This window comes from Aspergillus nomiae (genome assembly GCF_001204775.2).
Source record: "Aspergillus nomiae NRRL 13137 chromosome Unknown contig00047, whole genome shotgun sequence".
Classification (NCBI taxonomy): Eukaryota; Fungi; Ascomycota; class Eurotiomycetes; order Eurotiales; family Aspergillaceae; genus Aspergillus; species Aspergillus nomiae.
Window position 1 is genome coordinate 104,205 of NW_015378102.1, and position 25,853 is coordinate 130,057.

The following is a 25,853-nucleotide window of genomic DNA, read 5'->3' on the forward strand; positions in this document are numbered from 1 at the left end:
TTAATCTACTTTTGGGCGCGAAAGTGGGTGATACGTGACTCTACAAACTCTAATTAAGCTGACATATGGGATCAGCCCCAGGCTCAGATGTGACAATATTCATTCACGACTGATTAATCACTGGTGCGTTTATATAGACTTTCATAAAATTGATATTTTGTGAGTTTTGTGGCTCCTAGTTAGATTGGTTTGGCAGGAATGTGATATACGATAGGCATTGCATCCTGCAATTTTGCCTCTTGTAACCCGATACTACACTGGAAGAATAATCTACCAGCTTAGGAATATGCTTAATATATTCCCTATCGATTATAAAGACATAGCCGAGCAAAATCGGTGTGATTGAATATTTTCATTCTGACCAGATGGTCGATTTGTCCGCCTCACGATAGTCTATATCTACAAAATGGATTCTTTTACCAAGTCCATTGGATACACGCATGGTACAGTAACATCCACTGCAAAGGCATTCCACGCAATATTTAAAACGCAGTCTGTATACAGTAGCAATCCATATCACTAAAACAAACCATGCGAAGCCAACAACACCCTCGAACCAAACAGAGAGCCCGTACTACCTCACACCGTCAAGAAACTAAACCAGCTTGACAACAGCCTTAGACGCACTCAATCCAGCCATATTTCTCTCTATAGCCTTCTGTATATGATCCAACCTGGTACCGACGACCAAAGGCTCCGGCATAGGCTTGAACTGGCCGCATTCCAGCGCTTTAGGTAGATAATCCGCCCACACCGCAGGTCCCACCTCGTTGTTCTCCACCGTAAGACAGAAGATACCCTTAGTAGTGACCGAAGACGGCAGCCCCTCTGGGGTTACAACATCATTCGTGTACACGAGGACCTTGCGAGCGGCCTTGCTTCGTTCGAGGATCGCCGCACAGGCCCGCTGAGTCTGGTCCGACGATATACAGTCGTATGCCCCGACGACGTGCTTGTTTTCAAGCGCGGCGACTATGTCATCGATTACGGTGGGGCTCCGGTGGTCATATATCTGGGAGACCCCTAGGCTCCTGAGAAGAGCGTGATTGTGCGGGCTGGCCGTCGTGATGACTTCGACGCCTGCGGCATGGGCGAGCTGCACGGCGCTGATGCCGACGCTGGAGCTGCCGCCCCAGATCAGGATCGTCTGGCCCGAGGGCTGTGGGGCCAGAGAAGGATGAGGGAGGTTGAGATAGTCCTCCTGGAAAAGGCCGGCAGCGGCAGTGCTGACTGAGACGGGGAGGACAACTGCTTTTTCGTAGGAGATGGATAGGGGTAGAGGTGCTGTTAGGGTCGCCGATAGAACGGTGAAGTCCTGGAAGCCCGAGTATCGACTATCCCCGTTTGCGAGATTCTTACAGTGTCTGCGATGCTTGTTAATTCAGTTGCAGGGTGACTTCAAGGATCTGGGACGACATACCCGATAACACGCTGCCCTAGGGTAAAATTGGTCACCCCACTACCGATCGCGATGACCTCGCCTGCTACATCCACGCCCAGTATAAAGGGATATTTCAGGGGGAGGATCTCGAACTTCTGTAGCTTCCAGTCGATCGGATTGATTGCGACGGCATGATTCCTCACAACAATAGTACCGGGGTCCGGAGAGGGATAAGGTGCCTGTTGGACTTCCAGGGGAGTCTTACGGGCTGCAAGGAGGTAGGCTGCTCGATTTAAAGACATGATTGGGAGGTACAATAATAATAAAGTGGGAGGTGGTGAGATGTTGAGATCAAAATGGTACTGGTAGCATTGTGGTCTTCATCTCCGAGTGGGCATGGGAGGGATTTTATAGTGAGGATACTATTGTTGGAAGTATCGATTGTCTCTGATATGTCTACTTCCTTAACTACTGTAAACTGTGGTATTTCCGACCCCAAGTCTAGGAATATACGAAGGCCGCTTTATCTCCGGTGGGAAATGCACTTGGAGATTTCTAAGCCGGAATAGATAAAATCTCACCCTCATCGGAAACCGCGTTACGTCCGAGACATCTATCTACTTTAGCGCCGGCTTTAAAATTTATATGCGAGCCTTACTAATGTATTATTCTTTAGAAAGCAATGTAGGTCTGTTGCCTATCTTAGATGCAGCTATGCTGGAATACCATCTCCCTCACTCCGTTTAACACGCAACTCTTCTCTCCATGTATGTCCCCGGAAATAGACCGCCCACAGGAACACACTGAAGACAAGCCAGACGCCTACAATGAACGTAGTCGTCCAGCCAATGCCAATACGATCGATCAGGGGTGTCGCAAAAGCCGTCGCACCAGCTGCAAGCAGGCAGCGAAACAAGTTGTTCGCAGCTACGGCGGTTGCAGCACTTTGGCGATGGATATCAACGATCAGCGTGCTAAGGGTCGAAAAAGCCCCCGTGGTAAGATGGCCGGAGAAGAACAACAACACCAACGGAACCGCCAGGTGAGTTTGATATCTCATAACCCACCCGTATGCAAGGAGGAACAAGCAAGCAGCATACACGAAAGGGACAGTAATGGTTAAACGAGCTTTTTCAATATTGAAGTCCCGGATGTCCTGTTGACGATTCTTGACTATAGGTAGATTTTGGAGCTTGGCTTCCCGTTTGAAATTCCAATCCAGCAGAGGCCCCGCGGACCAACGGGATGTCAGACTTCCGACTCCTAGTGGTAAGTAGCATAATCCCACCTGGATGGAGTTGAATCCGTACTCGCTCTCCAGCTGCGAGGTCAGGGTGCTCAGAATAATCATGTAACCAGCATATAGCAGTGCCCCATAGATGAGAATCAGACCACCTTCTTTTTCCAGAGCGATACGCACCGATGTCAGTGGATTCGGGCGCGTTTTACTCTTTTCTAGAGTTTCATAATCGATCCTCTTTCCTACATTATGGCTCTGAGGTCTTAGTGATTCTTTCAGGATCGCCCACAAAGGCCGATTCCATTTGGCAGGGGGAATTGAACCGTTTCCAACCACTGCACGGCACGTTTCCGGACATGTCACGAGAATGAGGGCAAAATTGAAGCCACCCAAGATGACAAGAAACCAAAAGACCCATCTCCAGCCGAGAAAGTGATCCAGGAGCCCTCCAATGACGGGACCCACGGCCGGTCCCAATGTCGTCCCCATAGTCGCATATGCGATGTATCTGCCTCGCTCAGCTCGTGTCGATATATCTGCAACAACGGCACTTCCAATAGCAATTGTTCCGCTGCTACCAGCCGCCTGGACACATCGCAGGACCATTAATGCTGCATAATCGGACTGTAACGCAAGGCCAATATTTGCCCCGATGTATGTGGTGAAGCAAAACATGTAGGCGATCCGTCGTCCATAGACGTCCGAAAAGGATCCGGTGAAAGAGGGAGAAATTCCTTGGAGTATCTAGAAGCATGTTAGACCTGCGCGTAAATAGGAAGCTCTTGAAACTAGTATGGAAAAGACTACTTACCAGATATGTCATGATGGTTAAGTTAATCAAGGAAATAGAAACATGCATGTCCTTTGCAAGGGAGGGGAGGGCTGGATAATAGATACTGGCGGATATTGGGGATATTATGCCAGAGAACGATGCTGTCAGCATCACCGAGATCTTTCTGCGCTCGGAAAGAGAACAGTAGGGAGTGTCGTCTTTCGCGTCCGTCTCTTTTTGAACCGGGTACAGTTCGTTGCTGTCTATATTTGTCTTTTCAATTTGATCTTCAGCGCAAGGTTTGGTTTTAGCTGAGTCAATATCTTCCATTTCATTCTGGTTGCCATGCGCTATTGATCCTGTAGAGTCGATCTGCAGGTCATTCGGTCGACAAACAGAGCGTGGCAACGACATGGCTCCCCACTAACTCGTATCAGTGTAGATTTTAGAGGTAGCTATATCTTCCCAGGCTGCTGAACTTTTTTCATTAATTTCATGAAAAAGGGACATTCAGGATCCAGGCTCTGTGCGTGTGGCAGTCCCATGCCCCGTTTCCGGGCCGGTCCCGGCCATGCAAACCAAAGCTTAGCCTACTTTAAATTATCTGACGTTTTATTTCCGACGGCTTTAAGTGATAATCTCCGAGTACTAATGCGTTCACTTAATATAAGTACCTCTACTCGCAACTGCAGCATGAATCATACAAAAAAAATCTAGAAGAGACTCTGGCCACCACGAATAATCACACCATGTCTTGTGACGCATGTCGAACGCTACCCCCGGTAATCCCCCAAGGATACACCATCAAAGGCACCTATAAGGAAGTCGCCGGCCTGAACACCTGCAAGTCACACACAGATGCACAAGAGAAGCAAGCTCTGACCTTCCCCAGATGTTACTGGCCCACCGGATGCGTCCACGGGGCTTGTAGTCCTCTACGACATTTTTGGCATGGCCATTCAGACCCTGCAGGGGGCGGATCTTCTAGCTACAAGACTGAATTCCTTAGTCCTGGTGCCCGATTTCTTCGAAGGAAATTATGCCCAGCCCGAATGGTTCCCGACGGACACAGAAGAGAAGAAAAACGCCATTACAAGCTTCGTCTCCAATGAAGCCTCGATCCCGAGGAACGTGGACACTCTGCTAGAGATAACTAAGCAGTACAACACGCTATTTCCGTCTGTGTCAAAATGGGCTGCACTGGGGCTATGCTGGGGTGGGAAGGTGGGTTGCTTCTTCCCATGGGCTTAGTGAACCTTCGTGTCTAACACGTATCTCTTAGGTTGCTGTTCTAGCTTCTGGTCCCGGTACGCCGTTTGTAGCTACCGGGCAGGTTCATCCCGGGTATGTGTGACCTCGAACCTCGGTACACAAAAGGAGAATACTGACTCGACTCTCACTCAAAGTCGGACTGACAAAACGGATGCTGAGAAACTTACAATTCCCCATATCGTACTTGCATCCAAGGATGAGCCGCGGGGGAAATCCAAGGCTATACCGATGTCATCAGCTCAAATGGGATCGGCGGCCACGTCGAAACATACAGCACCATGTGGCATGGCTGGATGGGAGCCCGTGCCAACCTTGACAGTGAAGAAAGCAATGCTGAATACAGACGAGGGTAAGAGGAAATTCAGTTTCTTTTCCAGACGGTGACTGCTGACACTCATGGATCAGGTACACCCAGGTTGCAGACTTCTTTGAGAAATATCTCAAGTAAATCCATGATTTGGTCCTTGACGTCTTCGTTCGATCCGTAACAGGATTATTTGGAAGACATGTCAACTCTGCTGTCATCTTCTGTTCTCTGATTCGGTTTAGTCCTTTTAACTTGCTTCTTCCTCCTAGATATGATAGCCCTAAGGACAAAAATGAAAGTCTAACATCTGCAATGGAGTACTAAATACAGTAAGAACGTAAACATTGTCCCTGCAGCCCACATGCAAACACACTAGTTAGTTACATTAAGAACAAGAATTACTGACTCCAGGCGATATCCAATTGATGGTCTTCGTATAGAATGTAAAGATAGTTAAAGATAAAAAGGGTATTTAAATAGTAGTCTAACGTCGTGCCCGCAGAGCTAATCAGAAATATAGAGTGATGAATAGTACATTCTTAATATCGACTGCCCGTAGACCCCAACTCCCGCAAACCAACAAAAGATGAAATCACATCCGAGGAAAATTGGGAAAGTCCAGCCCCCTGTCTATCTGCCATGGAATCCTTCTTGTTGCCAGTCATCTCCGTTTAATTTCTGGCCGCTACCATAGCTGCTGCCAGCCCCACCAGCCATAGCAGCAGCAGCACCTAAGCTTGCGCTGTGTTTCTCTATCTCCATCGTGCTCATCATGTATAACATAGTAAACAGGAGAATATGGATGGCGAAGCAATATCCCGCGAATAGGTTCCGGCTGGTCCGATTGGCCAGGATTATTCGGGTGAGAGAGAAGACAACCCGCTCAGGGAGGCTCATGCGTTTATATGCCCGTACAGATTCCCGGCCCTTGAAAGCAGCAAACGGCGAAATCTGAGCCTCGTAAGCGGATTGGTAGCGATCAAGTGACAGCCCCGATGGCGTGTCCGCAGACAGATGAACGGAGGACGCGCTCGGCTTGTTTCCGTAGGCACTTGCAGAAGAGGAGCCCCCTTGGCCACGGTTGTATGTTGACACATACCGTGTCTTTTCGTACAGGCTGAGATTATCCTTCTGAAGAGAAGAAACCTCCTGCCTAAGTGACTTCACTGTGTTGTACAACTTCGAGAGCTCCTCCTCTAACTCTGCATTCTTCTTCTTGAATCGGTCTCGCTGTGCTTGAATCATCGGCAACAAACCCGAGCCGCCCCCAACAGGTTCTCCTGCTCGAATGGCATCCATGGTGTTGTAAGATCCGGAGGAATGGTCAAAGCCCGAGATGATTGATGATGTCGGCGATGTACCTCCCCGGCGAGAGGAGTAGGGGTGCCTCGATGTGTAGGTGCCTGCAACGGACATCGCAGATGATGGGAAAGCATTCGCTGCCTCTTCCTGAACCCGAAGGAGGTCATTCTCAAGAGTAGTAGAGAGTTTCTGGGATTTTTCAAGTTCCTCCTTAGTCGTTGAGAGATCTTCGCGCAGAGTCTCGAGTTGGCCCTGAAGGTCACGGTGTGATACCCGTAGAATAGTGAGCTCGTCCGTGAGTTTTTTGTTTCTGGACATCAGAAGCTGCTCTAAACTGTTCTTTGCACCATCCTTGGAGGGAGTGCCATTGGGGGCGGTCGTGGTATCATCCGCTAAGTCCCGGGCATCATCGTCGTCACCGGCAGAAAATTCGATGGACTATAGATGACTATTAGCATTCATTGAGGAGGTATGACATAATCACCTACCTTAATCATCTCCAGCTCCCGGCGAATATCTTCATAATCTGCGACCTTTTCCAACCTCGTTCGTAACTCATCTCTCTCAGCGGCAACCTTGGCGCTATGTCTCTCAGACTGGGATATCTTGGTCTCCCATGTATGCCGCTCAGACTCCCTGTCAAACCGCGCTGCATCCAACTTGCGCAACAGGGAGGAATTCTCCGACTGAAGGCGAAGGTATGAGGGGTCTTCTTCAACGGATGTTGTTTGCTCTGGATGCGAATGTGAGACAACTTGAGCCAGCTCAAGTCTCAATTGCTCATTCCGTGCCTCTACTTCTGCCAGCCTAAGACTAGTCTTTTCAAGATCGGCTGACACCAGCTCCAGTTCTGCGGCGGTAGCCCCTCCTTGTTGATGGCCATCAACACTACTCTCCTCCTGGCCTAGCCGTTGTGAAACCTCGTAGCTCGCTTTGAGATCTTTGATCAAGCGTTCTTGGTTCTCTACCTTTTCTTCCAAGCTCTTCTCTTTGGCGGTCCAATTGTTCGATTTCTCCGACAAAACGGCTGACCAAGAAGACTCAATCTCTTTGATCTTTGATTCCTGGCTATCCTCCAACTTCTTTCTTGCAGTCCGTTCTTCTTCGAGCCGCTTCTCAGCATCATCTAATTGGGAGGTAAGGCGGTCCACGTTGCTCTGTAGTTGGTTCCGTTCGGATGTTAATTTTGGCACGGTTTCTTCAGAATGAACGAGGGAGTCGACGGATGCCTCAAGGAGAGGATAAGGGTCAGGAGCCTCTGACAAGGAGGAGTATAGCTGTAAGAAAGCGTTGGAAGAGGCCTTCCCTTGGTTCGTCAAGACATCGATAAAGCTTTGGTACGCTGGCCATTCCGTTAGCCCGCCAGTGCCGAAACGAGATTTGTAGGAAAAGGGACAAACCTTTCAGCAGACTCTTATATTCCGCCAGCTTGGCCGCATCATCCAACTTGCGAAAATCCTTGGTCTTCTGAGCGAGGTCCTTCCTTTGAACGAGGGCATCGCGCTGCTGAGCGACAATGTCGGAGGCAGTCGAATCTAGCTTCGCGATCGTATTGGACAGGTCAATACCTGTTGAAAGTCGACGAATTAGTTTCCAAACTGGGTACGTCGGAATATGCGATTTTAAGTAAGGTACCTCTCCAAGCAGCAATAGCGCGTTGAAACTTGTTAGCCCCCTCGGGCAACTTTCCAACGCTGTCCTTTTCGGCATCGTGGCCATCTTGATTGTTTGAATCAGGCACAATGCCCTCCGTGAGCGCGAAAGAGTCCATCTTTGGAGAATTTAAGAGATTATTACAAGTACATTGACTCTTGAACGACAACCCCACCAGACAAAAAGAGAAACGTCAACACCGCTTTCGAGAAGAAGAGACCCTGAGTAACAATAGAGTATGCGATGCGGAGACATGAGACGCTCCGGGCGGCCCGATGATGTTCCGAACGCGTCAGCTACTGCTTTTCTTAGATTTACAATGACATGTGCGTCGGGACCACGTAGTAGACTACTAGTAGTATGTTACATGTCATCAACGTCTTTACTGGTTTGATAGTGTCGGTATGAGGTATGCTTCCATGTTATAATTGTTCCATACGTGCGCAGTCAATCAATTGGCACCTGCAAAACCTCGCTCATTCCAATTCACAATCCTCAATCGAGATTATAGGGTATATTATTCCCAAGTGTAATATAATTAAATCCTGAGAAACCCATGATACAGTATCCCGAGGTGTCTCCAAGCAATGTGAAATTGTACTTATAACACTAGTACTGTAAGGATATTAGCGTGTGCAATCCACACTTCGCAGGTGCATATCAGAACTCATAACGGAGACAATAGAATTGATAAAAAGAGGTCGATAACTGCATAACTGAGTAGTCTAGAATACGTTCCTTATTAACTACTATAGAATCGAAGTAAAGCATACTTTGTTTATGGCGGAGAGAAAGTTTTGATACTAGACGGAGGAAATACTCCACTAGGGGTGCCTGAGTCAGCAAAAACTAACCCCGGCTTTGGCCCACTCTTAAGCCACTTTAGGACATCACCTCCAAAGCTTCCGACGTTTCCCCTCAGAGGCCTCGCCAGGAACCATCTCATATCGTGACACCAGAGCGGGCCTCATTATGGTGCCGGAAGACGATGGCACCACCCCCCGCAAGAAGCGGAAGATCACTCCGCCGAAAGCTGTACCTTATATGCTACGACCTCTTTTCGATCAAGTACCTCTGACAGCTGACGACCCCAATGACGATGTCCATATCACCTGCGTTGAATATTGGAGTATGTCTACTCCAAGACCACATCGCTTGGACACTTCCACCGAATGCGCTAACTGCCATTGACAGATGACAACCTCTATATCGGAACCTCTGCTGCTGAAATCTTACATTTTGTCTGCCTTCCGCCCGATCCATCGGACAACACCAACGAGCCGTCCTTCATTCTAGCCTCGAGATTGCCCATTCCGTTTTCCAAGAGCAATTCAGTAACGAACAGGCAGCAAGGCATCCAGCAGATTGTTCTCCTTCCATCTGTGAACAAGGCTTGCATTCTCTGCAATGGAACGGCTACATTCTACTTGTTGCCGGAGCTCAGCCCGGCATTCCGCGAGAATACGAAGGTTAACAACTGTTGTTGGATCGGGGGTCTTGACCAGAATGCATCCATAGACGAGCCGGAGAGGCCGGTTATAATGATCGCAACGCAGAACAAAATAATGCTCGTGCGGATTGGTGACGATGCTCGACTGATCCGAAACATTGAGTTTCCGGGGTGTTTAACAGCATCACGAAGAGGCATAATCGCCTGTGCTGCAGATACGCGTTCATATTCCCTGCTAGATGTGGAACACCAGCAAAAGATACCTCTGTTTCCAATGTCTTTCTTCGATGAAGCTTTAGCGCCTGGTCAAGTGGAAGACATGCCGCCCGCCTCATTGTCACCTAGCTCTTCTGCCGAGGGCCATGCACATGGCAGGAGTTCCAGTTTGAATACAGTCGCCGGGATGCTTCAGCCGAATGCACGATCAGCTTCACAGGATCGTTCGATCTCTGTAACACCTGAACTCTCCTCCGCTTCTGGGACACCCACCCGTTCACGCTCAAAGGAACGAGGCGGTAGTATTTCTCCAAGGACATCATCGGAGCACCCATCGCGCGATTCGCAGTCTAGTCCTCGTGAGGATCCAAAACCGCTTCCACCATTGCCAAAGCAATCGTCGACACAATTAAAGCCGCATATCCTTTCTCCAACTTCATCTGAGTTTTTGCTAGTCAGGGGTACCGATGCGGCAGAACCAGGAGTTGGAATGTTTGTCAACGTTGACGGTGATGTAGTGCGCGGGACAATCACGTTTCACAAGTACCCGGAGTCGGTTGTCATTGACAAAGGCGACGAAAATAACCTAATTGGAGCACCCAGCGACACCCGTGAGGATCTCATTCTTGCAGTCATCGAGGCCGATCAAGATGGAAAGTTACGCAAGTTCTTGGAGGTACAACTTTGGGATGTCGACCCCGGAAATGCAGACAACCACAAAAGCTGGGTAGAGATACCATCCGTACAGGATACGCAGCCATCTCACGTTGGGCTTCTCCATACACTCTCCCCCAGCCAGCTCGAAGTAAGCGAGATGAAAGGCTTACTGCAGATGGTCCGATTGAGAACCCCGTCACTATCACCACATATACCTGCAACCGACCCGAGGACGCAGGCATCGATAGAGCAGCTACAGGAAGAAAAGGCATTGTTCGAATCTCAGGAAGCAATCGACACCGAAGGAACCAAAAAAGACACGCCCGACTGGGAAGCTGAGCGAACTGCCGACGAAGCTAAATTTGCGCGTCAATTGGGCAAAACCCAAAGCAGCCTTGTTTTGTGGAGTGGTAAGCAGATATGGCGGGTCGTGAAAAACCCTTTGACCATGCAACTGAATGATGCGCTTCAAAGTGCCCAAGAATCGCAAGAGGGCGGCCACAGTGTATTGCGACGCGATGTGATTATGGACATTATCAAACTGGTGCAAGAAGCAGAGCCTAAGTCGGAGGCTGAGTTTCTGGGCTTAAACTACGTGAAACAAAAATCCAGTTTGCTCCTGTTCGGCGATTTGGTCTTCATGGACCCGACCATCAGGGATGAAGCGACGATCGATGCCACAGAGAAAGCGCTTGTTGCCGGGGAGCTGGACCCTAGAGTGGCCTTGTTGTTGGTTCCCCTTTTGCGCCAAGAAGTTTTACAAGGACCGCAGGGCATCTGGATTCACGGGGGCCTGGCAGAGATGGCAGAGTTGTACCTTAAGCGCCTGGATAGTGTGAAAGCTTCTAAAGAACCCGACGTCTTTGATAGCGAGGTCTTGAATATGATCAAGCGTTTCTTACTTTCCTGGCAGCAAAAACGAGGATATGGCAGCATTACGGACGACGCTTACATATTCGATAGCGTCGATGCGGCCCTCCTGCACCTGCTGCTGGAACAAGATTCGAAGGTACCTACGGAACACCTCCTTTCTTCACGAACGCACACGGAATTGAATAGGCTAGTGGATAAATGGAAGGGTAACTTTGACCGGGCAGTGGCACTTCTAGAAAACTACAAGCGACTATTTCTCCTGAGTCGCTTGTACCAGAGCCAAAAGATGTCCCGGAATGTCCTCAAGACGTGGCGGCGAATCATGGAAGGGGAGGAAGATTCTGGAAGTGAGACCACCGCTTCGGGCGTTGAGGCACAGATGCGCAGGTATTTGGTCAAGATCAGAGATGCACAGCTTGTTGAAGAATATGGCACTTGGCTGGCCCAGCGAAACCCCAGACTTGGTATACAGGTCTTTTCGGACAACACCAGCAGAGTCAAATTAGACCCAGCAGATGTTGTCCGCTTGCTCAAGGAACGAGCGCCTAATGCAGTTCAAGATTACTTGGAGCACCTGGTTTTCTCAAAGAATGTTGGTTCTACCTCATCTCCTTTTTTAACCCCCCTGTCTGCTAACTCTTGAACTAGTACACCCAATACGCAGATGACCTCCTTTCATATTATCTTGATACTGTTCTCTCTGTTCTTGAGACCTCCCCTGCTGCTCGGTCGTCGCTTGCGGAATCATATTCCACTTACCGTGCATTGCAACCGCCGAAACCAACGTATATGAACTTTATTCACGAAAACACGCCTTCTGAACCTTGGTGGCAATCGCGACTTCGGCTTCTCCAGCTGCTTGGTGGAGGCGGTAGCAGTCAATTCTCGTCGGTCCCGTCCCCTAAATTAACGTATTCTATTCCTGCTGTTCTCGCACGGATTGAACCATTCCAAAACGAACTCGTATCGGAGTCTATTATTCTCGATGGACTCCAGGGCCGTCATCGAGAAGCCTTGCACCTTCTTACACATGGCCTTGGCGACTACGACTCTGCAGTTCGATATTGTCTATTCGGTGGTCCTCGGAGTACCAGCTCGACAAACACACGGACTGAGTTCGCTGACCAGGCACAGCAGAGCGAGCTGTTCGGTTATTTGCTCGATGAGTTCCTGCATATCCAGGACCTCTCGGAATGTATCGAACGAACCAGTGACCTCTTGGCACGGTTTGCGTCATGGTTCGATGTGGACGAGGTTCTCCGGCTTGTTCCAGATAACTGGAGCGTTGATATCCTGAGCGGGTTTCTTGCGCATGTCTTCCGAGTCCTCATCTCAGAGACCCGTCAAACCCGGGTTGAACGAGCGCTCAGTGCAAGCCTAAATCTACGGGTTGGCGCGGAGTACATCGAGGGAGTGGAGAAGGTCGGCGGCTGGGTGGAGGACGGCGAGGGACTGCGGTGCTTAAAAGAGGCCACTACCCGCGCGGCTGTGCCCACCGACGATGGGGATGATTTCGGAGATATGGTTGAACCTCGTGCCGGTGATTGATACCATGCTCTATTGATAGTGTACATAACGACGTAAATGACGACTATACTAATTCATCTCACATCACATCCAAAATTCATTATTTAATCCAGATCTGGCACAGGTAATCCGTTCACTATCTTCACCTTGCGGCCCAGTTTATCCAGCGCCACCTTGGAGTTCTGCTCGCGCAAAGCGCTGGTCTCGGTATCAGAAACCAGGACAAAGTCGTATGTAAGAAGAGCATGGTCCTCCGAAACGCCATACTTCTTTGCATACTCCGGACCTGCCTTACCAAGATCCACCACCAGAGAATCCTTGACACCAAAGACGGCATCCGAAGTCTCATACGGATCATTCCGAAGATAAAGCGCCCTGCCAACCATTAGCCACCCTCACCAATTCCCAGAACCAACAAGAAGAATAGAACATAGAAAATAGACGAGAGAGAGAGAGAGAGAGAGAGAGAGAGAGAGAGAGAGAAACATACGTAATCAAATGATCATACCCCTCCTTCTCAAACATAAAATGCATATGGCTCGGCCTATACGGATGGCGATGCAACTTCTTCAACAACTTCCCGACCGGCCCGTCATGCGGAATCGGGTACGGCACCGGCGTGATCGCCTTAAACCAAAACACGCCGGTATCATCACTGCGCATGATACAGCGGCCATCGGGGCCGTCCCGCTCCGCATACTGCACGTCATAGTGGCCCGTGGAGTCCGTCTCCCAGATATCGATCTTGACGCCGGAGATGGGGTTGCCGTGCGTGTCTTTTAGCGTACAGACGACGAGGAGCGGCTCGCCCTTGGGGTCGTGGGACATGCTATCGCCGTGGGTCATTACTTCGGCTTCATGTGTGTGGAAGGGTCCGAGGACTGTGCCTTCAGTTGAGCCGGGGGGTTTGGGGTGGTCGATCGAGTCGACGAGGATTGAGAGGCCGAGGACGTCGGAGAGGAGGATGAATTCCTTTGTTTTTCAGCCATGTCAGTTATCATTTGCTTTTCTTTCTGTATTTCATTTTTGGTTTGACTCAAGTGACTTACCTGTCGCACATCCGAACAAATCTTCCCCACCTCTGTGAGGAACATCAACCCCGCCATCCATTCCTGGGAACTGAGTCTCGTTTCACGCGCGAAATCATGTAAATGAGAAACCAATCGTTCGAGAACATATTTCATGCGCTGGTCTTCGCACAGCGAATTAATGCGGATGACGTTTTCGGTAATATTGTCGACCGTGAGGTCCTTCATGGGTGGGATTTTAACCTGTGAGGGATCCATTTTGTGTTTCAATTCCTCGCTGCTGAAGTGTTTGTATCACTAGGAGTGAGTGGGGGGTGGCAGGAGTAAATAAAAACTGTCAATTGTGAGTTGTTGGTTCCATATATACTTTAAGAAGGATGGGCGTATCACACCCCGCATTGGGCGGAGCATGATGTATAAGACTTGAATAAGCCGCGGAATTTGTTCCTTCCTGGGGAATGTGTAGGTTCTCCCCGATGGATCTGCCGGTGGGAATTGCCATTGGAATTCTGAATGGATTAGCAATGTGGACATTGTTGGTGGGTGAGATGGGAATGTTGTCGGGAATACCCCGCGGATCGACGGCGATGCATTAAGCCGTATATCCGGGGTGCATTTGAATCTTGGATCAGTAACTCTTTACTTCATCTACACACTACCACCCAGTAAACGATGTTGGTTCAAACAATAAGAGGCGGGTGCAAAGGACTGATTTTTGATTACTGTGTAGTCCAAAAAAACGGATCAATATGTTCCCCCCACTTTCCCGGTCGAAGCGTCATCGGATTGTGGGGAATAGGTTCATTCCCACAAAGTCAACGGCTAATGACATTGCCGATGTTTGACGCGATTCGTAGGTAGCAGCTAGCCTTATAATCTCGTAAAAAAGGCAGCCTTTCAACAAATCAAGGTGCTGTAGTGTAGTGGTGATCACGTTTCGTTGTGGTAATTCCGCAATTCCGAATCGACCTGGGTTCGATTCCCAGCAGCGCCAATTGGCGTCTGATACTTGATTTGTATCCTCTTTTTTCTTTTTTGGGATATTTATTTGACCCTCTGTCTTCTACATCTACGTAGTATCTTTTTTTCATCACATGGTTCCGCAGTAGCATGTAGTTGATGGTGATTTTACTAAGCCTTGGATGGGCCCCGCAATGGTGAAAATGAGAGTGTTCATCTTCAAAAGAAGGGTTATCAGTCCATTTTGTTCGACTATACATCTCTTCCGCAGGATATATATATCTCTCTCTTGTATAACCATACCCCCTTCAACAGACAACGTGTACATCGCCACCAGAACATATGTGAGCATAACTACAAACTATGATTATCTGATGAACCTGGAGCTGATATGTGCATTAGCTGACTGTTTTTTTCCGACGCATGTATGCGTCAAATAAAACAATCTAGTTTTCTCCAAAAATGCCTCGACAAGTTCAGATATATCAAGAGCATCATCCCAATGGTCAGCAATAAAAAGGCCCTACAAACAGCAGCGATCAAAGCATAGCTCCTTCAATTGAAACGCTATCACAGAGCTCAGACGAATATCTTCGCCGATTAACTCCGGAACATAGGTCCGCTCCACGACAATTCCTTTATCAGCTTGCCAGGGGGTCGAAGGATGAGAAGACCCAACAAGCCTTGTAGACAAGATCAGCAGAGCGAAGCCAAGCCCTCTTCTACATGTTAAGATTGCTTGCGTTGGATTGACGACCGATAACCAACGCAATCTTGCCGCCAATATCGCTCTTATCAACCAGATCGATGGCATGATTTGAGGTAATCAGAGCACCTGGGCATTGCAGAAGTTCTCTGCAATCGACAGTTGCGATGTATATATAGCGAGAACGCCCTCGTTGATCTCGGCCTTGAGATCCTCGTGTAGATTTGGCGCTGGAACGCTGGAGGTGGGGTGGCGAGCGGGGCATTGTCTTTCTTTCTTTCTTCCCCCTCCTTTTTTCTTTTTTTTCTGCAGGCGGGCATTGACAAAGAGAATGGTCATATAATGCTTGAAGAGAATCTTTTTCTTCTTTTGGTCTCGTTGGCAATGGGCTGATCATCACTGATCCTGTTGACAACAGGCGGGACAGTGTATGTATAGATGGGGCTGCGGGAGCCAGATCTGGCACCCCACCCCTCGTATTCTAGAACATAAGCATCCTAAATTTAAGCACGGTAGAATTTCAGTGACTGAATAAAGACGTGGAAGGGATGTATAGCTCGTGCAAAACCTGCTAGAGCTCTGATATATTATATAGTAAATGCTGTGTTGTCCAAAGAATCATGCCAATCTGTTCATATATGCACCATGCCTAACAAGAAGAGATGAACTAAACTACTGGGATATCCGCTAAAACGCTCAAAGCAGTACAAACCATGCACACATTAGATAACACCCTTATAAACCCCCACAACCATGCTACATGACATGAATTTCCCACAAAAATGCAAGGACAAAACAGTAAGAAAAGGGGGAGAGGAAACTAAGCTTTCACCAGTTTCCGGTCTCGGTCTCGTTCTTGCTCGCGTTCACGCTCAGTCATCGGTTGCCCACCCTCTTTTGCGGCGGCTGCAGCTCGCGCATGGTGGTCAACCGTGTCGAGGATTGCCTGCATCAGCCGTTGATTGGCATCCGGGTCATCATCCTCTGCGGCTGGGTTGGTGTTGCGGTTGATACCGATATGCCTGTCATGACTTAAGGAGCCCCCCCGGATCTCACTCATCGCCCGGCGGGGCGACGGCTCCTTTCCGAGTGAAGTGCCGTGTATGGGACCCGCTGTTGGAGCGGACTCCCTGCGCACGTTGTACTCAATCTCTCGATGACGATCGATTTCGGGTACCACTACAGCTGAAGGGGGTGTGGGTGCGGAAGAGATAGATGGCGCCATCGGTGCCGGTGCTGTGGTCGTCGGTAAGGACTCTTTCGGGGTCGAACTCTCTGGTCGCTCCCGTGCCATTGGATCGGGGCGTGGCTCACGATGCTCCCGTGCCTCCTGTAGCTCCTCCGCTTTGACGTCCTTCCAAGAACATTTGGCATGCTTCTTCGTGCAACCCATGCATGCTGTAAGGTTCTTCAAGCAATCCATGTGGAGGCGACGACACCTATCACATGGGGGCAGTATGCGTTCGCCGCGTTGCAGCTCCTCCATGCGGGCAACCATCTCCATCTTGAACGGACCGCCGTCGTCCTTCTCATGGTGGTGGGACTTGGGTGGAGGGAGCAGCGACGACGGAGTGTTGGGGATTGCGACGGTAGCTGGGGCGGGGGTGTACATATTGTACTCTGTCGCATCAGATGCTCGCGGTCGTGGCCGGGATGACTGGCGGTTTTGGGATCCGGTCCCTTCTTCATAGCTGCGAGATTGTCGGTCTGGGTAGTGAAGAACTTCTTCATCAGCTCCGCGCGCGTTGTCGGAGATGCGCCTTTGATGGAGGTCCCGTTGATGATAGTAACATTATCTGTGTTGGAGTGCGAGAACATGAACTGTTGCGACAGCGCATTGTCTTCAGTTGTGGGTTCCCCACCGGGCCGGCCGGTGTTAACCGCAACGAAGCCAGCGGAGGGAGACTGGGTGTTCGAGTGACTGCTGCCGTTCAGCGGAAGCTGACTTCCATTGGCGTCGCGCCAAACGGGGCTGATGGAGCGATGCTGTTGCTGTGGTGGCTGCTGTTGTTGGGATTGTGATTGCGACTGCGAATGCAGAGATAAATCATTCTCTCGGCGGGTGACAATCGCCGTTCTTCGGTTTTTGAGACGATGGTTGAGTTGTCTCGCTCGCGCGGACACTAGAAGAGGCGAGCGGTTAGCGCCGGTAGCCATACACATCGCTTTGCATGGAAACTCACCTTGGTCTGCGACCTGGATAATTTGTTGGAGGTTCTTCTCCAAAATCTCTAGCGCGCCCAACTCTTTCTCCTCATCCTCAATAATCGGCTGCGGGGGGATCATTTTCTGCGGCATTCCCGATGCGATCAGCACGAAGTCTTCTTCGCTGATCTCCACCCGACACTGCTTGGTATAGAATTGACAGACTCGCACACCATTGCGGGTCTTCTCCAGATTGAACTGCTCTGGCTTGTTCTTGGCGAACTCCACTACGTCTAGCCAGGTAATGTTGGGAGAGTCTTTGCCGTGCGATTTGAGTACGCGGGGAGGGCCATCGAAAAGGCGCTCAAAGCGCTTAATCAAGATGGGCCCCAAAGGGCATGCGCCTAAATTCCCAGCGATACTCTCATGACGATGGAGGACACCGTCATATTCACCGATCAGGTGAATGATTGCGGGCATCGTATCATCGATGGAGACCAGAGGAAGATTATCCGGATACTGACGCGCCAGGTAGTTGATCTGCAGGTGGTTCGAATGTGTCTTCGGGACTTTGGAAGCGATGGGAGGGAAATCGCCGGACGGTGATCGAGGTCGCTTGCTGGACGGCTCTGCCGTCGCTGTTCTGGACTCCATGGCGTGCGGAAGAGAAAGTGAGCCGGCAAGGCGCACGAGTCACGCAGCAGATTGAATAAATACACCAAGAGAAGAAAAAGAAAAGAAAACAACTGCGGCAATGACTCGTGGAGGATGGCGTCAGAAGCGCAAAGGGAAAATTATTAAGCGATTCCAAGGCGATTGAGTAACGGGAACGTGGACGAAAGAAGTGCAGCCGATGGCGGAGGAACTCAGGCTCCAGCGTGCGGGTTGAGGTTCAGCCACTCGTGCCCGTTCAAGTTAGGTAATGACAAAGGAGGTACCCCAACGAATCTGGGGTTCAGGGAAAAAGTCGAAAAAAATACAGGAAGAGAAAGTAAGAGAAAGCGAGCAATGAACAGGCTATGATACGCGCACCGAGATGCGGAAGGGGAGGAGAGGAGAGGGAGGAAGAACACAGAGAGAGAGAGAGATAATGTTGGGGAGGGAAAAGGGAGAGCGGACACTGAGGAGGAAGCTCACGGGGGGGGGGGTTAATTTGGAGAGCCAAAAAAAAAAAAAAAAAAAAGCGGACGGAACGGAATAGCCGTTGGGTAGGTTAAGTTTCTCCTGGAAAATATCGCGCTCGTTCAATCAATATTGGTTATCTTGAGGTGTGACTGGGGGTTGAAATGTCATTCAACCCAATCACTTCCGTTCCTGACTTGGAATGGAAGATAGTAGTCAGGACAACTCTCATCCAGTGAAAGCACCGGGAAAAGGACATCAGCGAAACAAAACACCCAATGACACTCCCAACGGCGGTGCGGTTGCTGACGGCGAGCGGAACGGACGCAAAAGCTCTCTTCCTTCAATCTTTTTCCTCCCCTCCCGTAAGGTTCGATGATGCCGAGTGGGACACGATGAATGGCTGGATTGCATGGACCCGAACCCACAGCCGGGGGATTGGGCGATCCTGAAAGTCTCATCTAACCCGATCCCTCTTAGTCGCGGTCCGTCAAGACTCCAGACAACGTAGAAGTCGCAGCTTAGCGCCTTAGGCAATCAAGCACGTAGCGGGCGGAGTCCCGCCGGTCTCTTCCGCCGTCGTCCATTCGGTGTGGCCCGGGAGCTCGGAACTGAATCGTCACCATCCATACCCGTGTTCTACTTGGTACTCGATCTTACTGGCAGCCTAGGAGAGTATCTTGAGCCATTTTTATTTCTTCTCTGACTGATGATAAGAGATCTCATTATTGAGAGATTGCCTTTTACTCCCGAGTACAATGTTATTCGGAGTATGATTATCGTCATGATTATTATTATTAGCTTCGGATAGGAATTTTAACACTAGTGTTGAAAAGATATACCGCTATTTTCCCGAAGTTTTGATGGGGCTTATGTTATGATCCCTTCTGATTGCATCAATTCATATCAGATAGGAGGAAAGATACCAATCTAGGGACTGGTTCTGAAACCCCTTGCATGACCGGCCGATTGGTCGGGCAATGACAACCTCAAATTCCAGGGTTTTTCGTGACGAGGTTTATTTAATATTGAAATTCTTCGAAATTAATAGACAGGACGGAGTAACAAAAACCTGTTTTGTCCCCATCTTTTCTCTGAGGTATAACTCCCGAGGCGCACCAACACCAAACGGAGGAAACTGGTACAAATGGAAAGGTCCCCTCCGAGACCAACTCAACTTGCCGCTCCGCCCGTAAGGGTGTTGCCTAAGCTCAACCTCCATTGGGTAAAGGTCGACTGGCCGTCCACTCCACTGTCCTTTTACCACCCATGTGGACTGGATTTCATACACGCTAGTACGGGATGGGAGTAAGGTATGGTCACCGTGGGCCGTGTGACGCGCAGCAATTGTGTGTGTTCTCAGAGTTTTTTCCTTCCCAGTGATGTTCAGAGGCCTGTTCCCGTGACTTCAAGGTTCCTTTCTCACGGTTACCTTACCTGCCGCTGACCTACTACTGCTGCTATTATTGTTGAACCACAGAGGCACAGTACATTTGTTCTCTTGCCGCTGACCTACTGAATCGGCCCCCTCCTCGAAAATCCCTCATACACCCCGTCCCCCTTCCACCCCATCCTTTCCTGCAATTTGACGGACCAACCAAGTCCACAGTGGGATCCGGTCTCTCTCACCACGCACCCACTCCATTGCAATTCTAGACAATTCCCCTCATCGGTTCCCCTCTCTTTTGTCTTACTATCTCTTCCCCTCTCTATAATATAACCGAGGAAAATAAATCAACAAATAAAAACCCGAAAAAATAAAAAACAAAATCAAAAAACTTTGTCCCAGCCAAGCATGTCCGAACGAGGATCTTTCCGTGGAGGTCGTGGCCGCGGCGGAGGCCACGACAGGTCTGGCGGCCGTGGTGGCCATGCCAAAAGTGGCGGTGCCGGTGGCGGTGCGCAACAGCAAGAGAAGCCCAAAAAGGAAAACATCCTCGACCTCAGCAAGTATATGGACAAGGAGGTTCGGGTGAAGTTCAATGGTGGCAGAGAGGGTAGGTCCACTCCTGTCATATCGGCTTTCTATTTTATTATATTTTTAATTTTTAATTTTTACTTTACTGTATCCACTAACCAGTGCATAGTCGTCGGCACCCTGAAGGGATTTGATCAACTGATGAACCTGGTTCTCGACGATGTCAAGGAATCTATGCGCGGTAGGTGACTCTGGTGTCTGTCTATTGTCTCTACTTTAACTCTAATGGTCTGTGAATAGATGACGAGGGCAACGAGAACACTCGTTCTCTTGGTTTGATTGTTGCTCGTGGTACAATCATTGTGCTCATCTCACCTGCCGATGGCAGCGAAGAGATTGCCAACCCCTTCGTCCAGGCGGAGGAGTAAATGAAATCTCATACGACAGATAACAGTGGCCACTCCTGGCTCCTGATCTTACACCTTTGGTCTTTGCGGATTTCAGGAAGAGTCCCCCTGCTCTCATGCGATACCAATCACAGCAATTGCGGAATGTATTCTATTGATCTTTGCACGCTTGAACTGGTGTCACCCTACTTCTTTACCCATACCCTCTATCTATCAAACTTGCTAGCTCCCCACCTGGCAAGTCTTAGTCTGTCTCCACAAAGGCCGAGTATGATCTCCGCCTTTGGCTATTGTTAATATGAAGCGTCTGAAAGCGAATGGTCGGAAGCAGTTAAACGCAAAAATAAAAATAATGAAATCACGAGTCATGAAGTCCATGGCATTATTTACCCGCGTAGCTTTGTTCTACGAAGAGTGATTCACTAAGATATGTTCCTCATGGCGTGACCGTGCTAAGCCTGTGACATCATTTATATGACAGTAAGCTAGTGTCATGGAACTCCAGAGCTAAATCACATTTCCGGCCACAAATACGATTACGAATGCTCTAGACCGTCACAGATTGGACAGCCTAAGGTGGGCATGTTCAAGGATCCTGATCAATCGGCTTTGTTGGAAAGTCTAACGCTGGTGCTTATTATATTTTTGAAGGCTGCCTATATGCTAACATAAATAGAGCCTAATCCCGTTGATCAGCTACGACCTAATCTCCTTATCATTTTCATCTCGGCACCCTAAGTGATACTATACTAAATCACCATGAGGGTCCATCTCTGGTCGGTGGCAGTAACAGCCACCCTCTCCTCGGCCTTATTCATTCCCACCCCCCAACAAGCACTAAGTGACCTCGACCTCAACAGCATAGAAACAAACGATAAGGCCGCCCTCGACGATTACCTCCTCCAACTCTCAGTATTGGACGCCGCATCCGAAATCCAAAACACTGACCTAGACAACACCCTCACTCCCCTCTTCGACACAGAAGACTACGACTACGACTACGACTACTTCGAGGAGGACGACTATGGCAACTCAGAATACCTCCCCGAGGACATCACCCAACTGCCCCCCTTCTCCCAACTATACCCCCACCACCCGCCCTCCGACAAGACTATCTACGAGCTCATCACCGAAAGCAAATACACCACCATCCTGGCGAAGCTCGTCAAAGAAGACGAGGAACTAGTCCAGCTCCTCAACTCGACAGAAACAAACCACACGTTCTTCGCGCCCACAGACGACGCATTCAAGAAGATCCCACACCACGATGACCACAAACCACCCAAGGAGCTCATCCGCGCCGTCATCAAGTACCACCTCGTCCCGGGACTCTGGAACGCGCGCACCGTCTTCCACAGCCACACCCTACCGACTGAATTGCAAGCTCCAGCACTTGGCGAGAAGCTCCCACAGAGACTATCCGTCCGAGCAGGCTGGAGAGGTCTAACGCTGAACTTCTACAGTCGGGTCGTAGCCCCCGATATCGTAAGTCCATTCACCCGCCCCATCTCCCTTCAACGAAATCAAACTCCCAATACCCCAAAAAGTAAAAAAGAAAAAAGAAGAAACTAACAATCCCAGCCCGGCACCAACGGCCTCATCCACGGAATATCCAGCCTCCTCATCCCACCCCCAACCACCAAAACGCTCCTCGACCTGGTTCCCACAAAATTCAGCACCTTCGATCTCGCCATCCTCAAAACCAACCTCACCATCCCTGAAAACAAAGACCAAGATGGCAACAAGAAAGGCCACACGATCTTCGCCCCCTCAAACGCAGCCTTCGGCAAACTGGGCCTCAAGATCAACGCCTTCTTATTCTCGCCCTACGGCCAGAAATACCTCCTCGCGCTGCTGAAGTACCATATTGTTCCGGACCGGACGCTGTACTCAGATGTCATTTACACGGAGAAGGGTGAGGTCCGACCGTTTGGAGTCCAGGGGTTCACGCATTTGGATCTGCCGACGTTGTTGGGGGAGAGGAGGTTGAGGGTTGATGTGGCGCGGTTTGGACCGTATGCTTCGTTGAAGGTTAATGGGTTTCAGCGGGTGGCGGTTGCGGATGTGTTGGGGCGGGATGGCAATGTACATATTGTGGATGAGGTGTTGGTTCCGCCGAGGAAGGTGGCGGCGGAGTGGGATGAGTGGAACGAGGAGTTGACGGTGGAGGATCTGAAGGAGCGGCTTGCGGGGTGGGTGGACGATGATCATGATGATTACAATGAGGGGGTGGAATTGTGGGCTCATGCGTTTGACTTGTAGTTGGGAGTCGTTTGCTGGGTTCGAGTATCGTTTAGACTGAACTACTTTTAGGATGTCAAAAGTTGGCTCTACGAGATAAAGACCTACATGCTAGGTCTACCGAGTCAATTCCAGTAATGTGATATGTCTGTAATCAATTGCATCTGTATCTTCGTTCGTATATCAATGGCATCATATTTTCAAAGCAAGCAAACATCAGTTGCCAGGTTGCAATAAAATCAACACGGAGATTTGTATGACTCCAGCTTTCCGCACAGATAAAGCATTGGTAAGTCGGCCGTGAGACTCAGTCTTCTGAGAGCAGGTTTCTAAAAATGTATCCTCCAAAATAAGAACCATGTGCAAAGACATCGCCAGATCATTTCATACGAGATATCTCCTTAACCTAGTTCCCTCCGCATATATAAGTAGTCTCCCCTGCGTGGGAAAGAATCCATCATGGAATTGGCCCTCGGTAGGGCTGTTTAATGAAGCCTTCTGGTTGGCTTCAGGAGCGCCTGAAATGACGACTCCAATGCTTTCTTGATGTCTTTGTAGCTAACGACAAAGCAACTTTGTTCATCGCGACTCACCAAGGTGATTTTCTCATCGGTGCCCGCATCCAACTTATTCAGACAGGAAAGCACATGACCAAGGTCCACGACCGGGTCACCCTGAGCATCAACTTGATGGAAAACGTAGTCGCGGAACATCTTGAGGAAGTATCGCTCCCCGTTCTCTGACCACTGCCGGTCGTGCTCATACTCCGGCCGCTCGTTGACGAAGTTCAACTTGGTCACCAGACGGACCAAACGGCCATTCTCAAGTTCCCGGCTCAAGTCCGACGTCAGTTCATCGTCCATATGAAGCGCCGAGTCGAATGTTGACATTAATTGTGAAGAAATGCCAGTTATGAAGATGTCAATATTTCGGTCTTGATCCTTTTGCAGTCCATTTAGCAACCAGAACACCGAATTTTTGAGTTGTGGACTGTAAGCACGGGTGAAATGCTCCATAGCTTTGGTGGGGTTATGCATGACACTGGGCGTATTGGCGCCCAAAGTCATAATGAGTTGCCCGAAATTAACCAGGTCCTGGCGTTGGAGGTCTGCGATTGACCGCTGGGTATCATACTGGACCACATCCATGATAGCACAGGCGTTCAGGCGAATGCGGTTCTTGCCGGTGACGAGAACTTTACTGGGATCAAGAATCCTTGCGGCAAGCCCGTTGCTGTGGATGGCCTTGAGGCCGTTTGCGATCTGGGTCATATACCCCCACAGGACCTGCTCCGGAATGTGCGTATTATGCCGACCTTGAAACCTATTTCCAGCACCCAAGTGTTGTTCGGCAAGTGTTTTGGAGAGAGGGTGGTAGTCAGTGACAAAGATCAGCGAGCTGTCTTGGAAGCTCCTGCTGGTAAACGCATCGTGGACCGTTACTACGCTTCCATTACAAACTCGTTTCCACGCCTGAACCGATCGGATCGCTTTCTCATTTGTCAAGCGAAAACCTTGAGGGCGAGTCAGCTGGAAGCTTTTCAGAACAACAATAGAAGAGGAGTTCACCTTCTAGTCTTCGAAGAGCATAGAAATTACCATCTTTGCCGGACTGCGCTTTGTATACCCAACTGGGGAAGCCAAAAATGGTTGCGTTCTTCTGATGATTTAAGTCCAATGGGACAAGGGAATGGAAGTAATCGACTTGAGCGGGTAGTTGGGTGTCTGGCTTCTAGTCAGTTCCGTTGGATATGGTTCATGAATGGAATCGACATACTTGGCAAGGTTTGTAGTGTAGCTGCGGCTTTCTTCTGCAGTTCCTCCCGGAAGTCATTGGGAAGGAAAAGATCATGAACATTCCGTTGGTAACCCAGAGTGTTTTGGCTATGAGGGCCAATAGGAGCGTACAAATGATACTGGACCTGCAACAAGGATGATAATGTAAGACAAGCCCGCAGTTTCAAGTGGCTAGAGACCTACTGGTTGCTGGAAGCCAGACTGTCCGGCGAAAAAGGCGCCGCCCAGCGCAGCAGCAGCCGCCGCAGTATCATGTGCAAAAGGGTTTGCCTGGACTGGTCCGACCGCACTCGCAGCGGAAAGGGGGTTCGAAGCTGTCACAAAAGGATCAAATGGGCTCGTCGAAGGAACGCCACCGTTACTGTTTCCTTGGAGAGAGGCCTGGGAACGTGCGTTAGTCGAGGTATAAGGAGAAGGACCCGTAGAGGGGGTCGATTCTGGTGGAAATTGACAAATGGGAGAGGTATAGATGGTCGCAGGCAGGTAGCCGCAGTCCATCCAAACACCCCGCATTTTTGATAGCAATAGAGTTGCCTAATCTAACAAATGCACGATGCCAACTACCGATAGTTTCGGTAACTTTGTCGACAGGAATTCTTATATAGGCAGAATGGCAGGGTGTGGGGTTAAAAAAAAGCAGAAGAGTGAATTGCATGGACAAGGGAATTTATTTTATTTTCGGTTTTTTGTTTGTAATTTCACTGGGAAGGTGCAGCCTTACCATGTGGGTAGTATCGAAGCCCTGAGGCACGAATTCCTGCACTTCAGCCACAGACCAGTCCGGCGTCATTGTTTCAGCACGGCCCGACGGGGTGCTGGTATTGGATCCTGCTTTGAGTCAGTGGGCAATGGTGCACCAATAAAGTGAAGGGTCATCATG

General features: G+C 49.6%; 10 protein-coding genes across 10 annotated transcripts; 4 read left to right on the top strand and 6 right to left on the bottom strand.

The window, feature by feature from the left end:
• Positions 1 to 595: 595 nt before the first annotated feature.
• Positions 596 to 1,683, bottom strand: ANOM_003121 (zinc-binding alcohol dehydrogenase family protein; the record flags this gene model as incomplete). Its single annotated transcript, XM_015548378.1, has 2 exons — positions 596 to 1,364; positions 1,421 to 1,683. 2 exons carry the CDS (start codon positions 1,681 to 1,683, stop codon positions 596 to 598), a joined length of 1,032 nt encoding a protein of 343 aa, XP_015409597.1.
• Positions 1,684 to 2,093: 410 nt separating this feature from the next.
• Positions 2,094 to 3,807, bottom strand: ANOM_003122 (MFS transporter; the record flags this gene model as incomplete). Its single annotated transcript, XM_015548379.1, has 2 exons — positions 2,094 to 3,365; positions 3,433 to 3,807. 2 exons carry the CDS (start codon positions 3,805 to 3,807, stop codon positions 2,094 to 2,096), a joined length of 1,647 nt encoding a protein of 548 aa, XP_015409600.1.
• Positions 3,808 to 4,142: 335 nt separating this feature from the next.
• On the top strand, positions 4,143 to 5,113 carry ANOM_003123 (dienelactone hydrolase; the record flags this gene model as incomplete). The annotated part of the gene is made up of 5 exons (XM_015548380.1): positions 4,143 to 4,149; positions 4,286 to 4,617; positions 4,676 to 4,737; positions 4,800 to 5,014; positions 5,088 to 5,113. 5 exons carry the CDS (start codon positions 4,143 to 4,145, stop codon positions 5,111 to 5,113), a joined length of 642 nt encoding a protein of 213 aa, XP_015409599.1.
• Positions 5,114 to 5,602: 489 nt separating this feature from the next.
• On the bottom strand, positions 5,603 to 8,045 carry ANOM_003124 (CCAAT displacement transcription factor COY1; the record flags this gene model as incomplete). Its single annotated transcript, XM_015548381.1, has 4 exons — positions 5,603 to 6,712; positions 6,763 to 7,616; positions 7,675 to 7,842; positions 7,910 to 8,045. The coding sequence occupies 4 exons, from the start codon at positions 8,043 to 8,045 to the stop codon at positions 5,603 to 5,605; spliced, it is 2,268 nt and encodes a 755-aa protein (XP_015409594.1).
• An 854-nt stretch (positions 8,046 to 8,899) lies between these two features.
• ANOM_003125 (putative TGF beta receptor associated protein 1) lies at positions 8,900 to 12,755 on the top strand (the record flags this gene model as incomplete). Its single annotated transcript, XM_015548382.1, has 3 exons — positions 8,900 to 9,056; positions 9,122 to 11,715; positions 11,772 to 12,755. 3 exons carry the CDS (start codon positions 8,900 to 8,902, stop codon positions 12,669 to 12,671), a joined length of 3,651 nt encoding a protein of 1,216 aa, XP_015409593.1. The 3' UTR covers positions 12,672 to 12,755.
• ANOM_003126 (intradiol ring-cleavage dioxygenase) lies at positions 12,755 to 13,936 on the bottom strand (the record flags this gene model as incomplete). Its single annotated transcript, XM_015548383.1, has 3 exons — positions 12,755 to 13,025; positions 13,141 to 13,622; positions 13,700 to 13,936. The coding sequence occupies 3 exons, from the start codon at positions 13,934 to 13,936 to the stop codon at positions 12,755 to 12,757; spliced, it is 990 nt and encodes a 329-aa protein (XP_015409596.1).
• A 2,228-nt stretch (positions 13,937 to 16,164) lies between these two features.
• On the bottom strand, positions 16,165 to 18,143 carry ANOM_003127 (Zn(II)2Cys6 transcription factor domain-containing protein; the record flags this gene model as incomplete). Its single annotated transcript, XM_015548384.1, has 3 exons — positions 16,165 to 16,964; positions 17,003 to 17,467; positions 17,528 to 18,143. The coding sequence occupies 3 exons, from the start codon at positions 18,141 to 18,143 to the stop codon at positions 16,165 to 16,167; spliced, it is 1,881 nt and encodes a 626-aa protein (XP_015409595.1).
• A 2,263-nt stretch (positions 18,144 to 20,406) lies between these two features.
• On the top strand, positions 20,407 to 20,957 carry ANOM_003128 (putative small nuclear ribonucleoprotein (LSM7); the record flags this gene model as incomplete). The annotated part of the gene is made up of 3 exons (XM_015548385.1): positions 20,407 to 20,608; positions 20,699 to 20,770; positions 20,830 to 20,957. The coding sequence occupies 3 exons, from the start codon at positions 20,407 to 20,409 to the stop codon at positions 20,955 to 20,957; spliced, it is 402 nt and encodes a 133-aa protein (XP_015409602.1).
• A 738-nt stretch (positions 20,958 to 21,695) lies between these two features.
• ANOM_003129 (fasciclin domain-containing protein) lies at positions 21,696 to 23,198 on the top strand (the record flags this gene model as incomplete). The annotated part of the gene is made up of 2 exons (XM_015548386.1): positions 21,696 to 22,421; positions 22,518 to 23,198. The coding sequence occupies 2 exons, from the start codon at positions 21,696 to 21,698 to the stop codon at positions 23,196 to 23,198; spliced, it is 1,407 nt and encodes a 468-aa protein (XP_015409601.1).
• A 464-nt stretch (positions 23,199 to 23,662) lies between these two features.
• On the bottom strand, positions 23,663 to 25,763 carry ANOM_003130 (PAN-complex poly(A)-binding subunit PAN3; the record flags this gene model as incomplete). The annotated part of the gene is made up of 5 exons (XM_015548387.1): positions 23,663 to 24,690; positions 24,746 to 24,901; positions 24,954 to 25,098; positions 25,157 to 25,354; positions 25,695 to 25,763. 5 exons carry the CDS (start codon positions 25,761 to 25,763, stop codon positions 23,663 to 23,665), a joined length of 1,596 nt encoding a protein of 531 aa, XP_015409578.1.
• Positions 25,764 to 25,853: the final 90 nt, after the last annotated feature.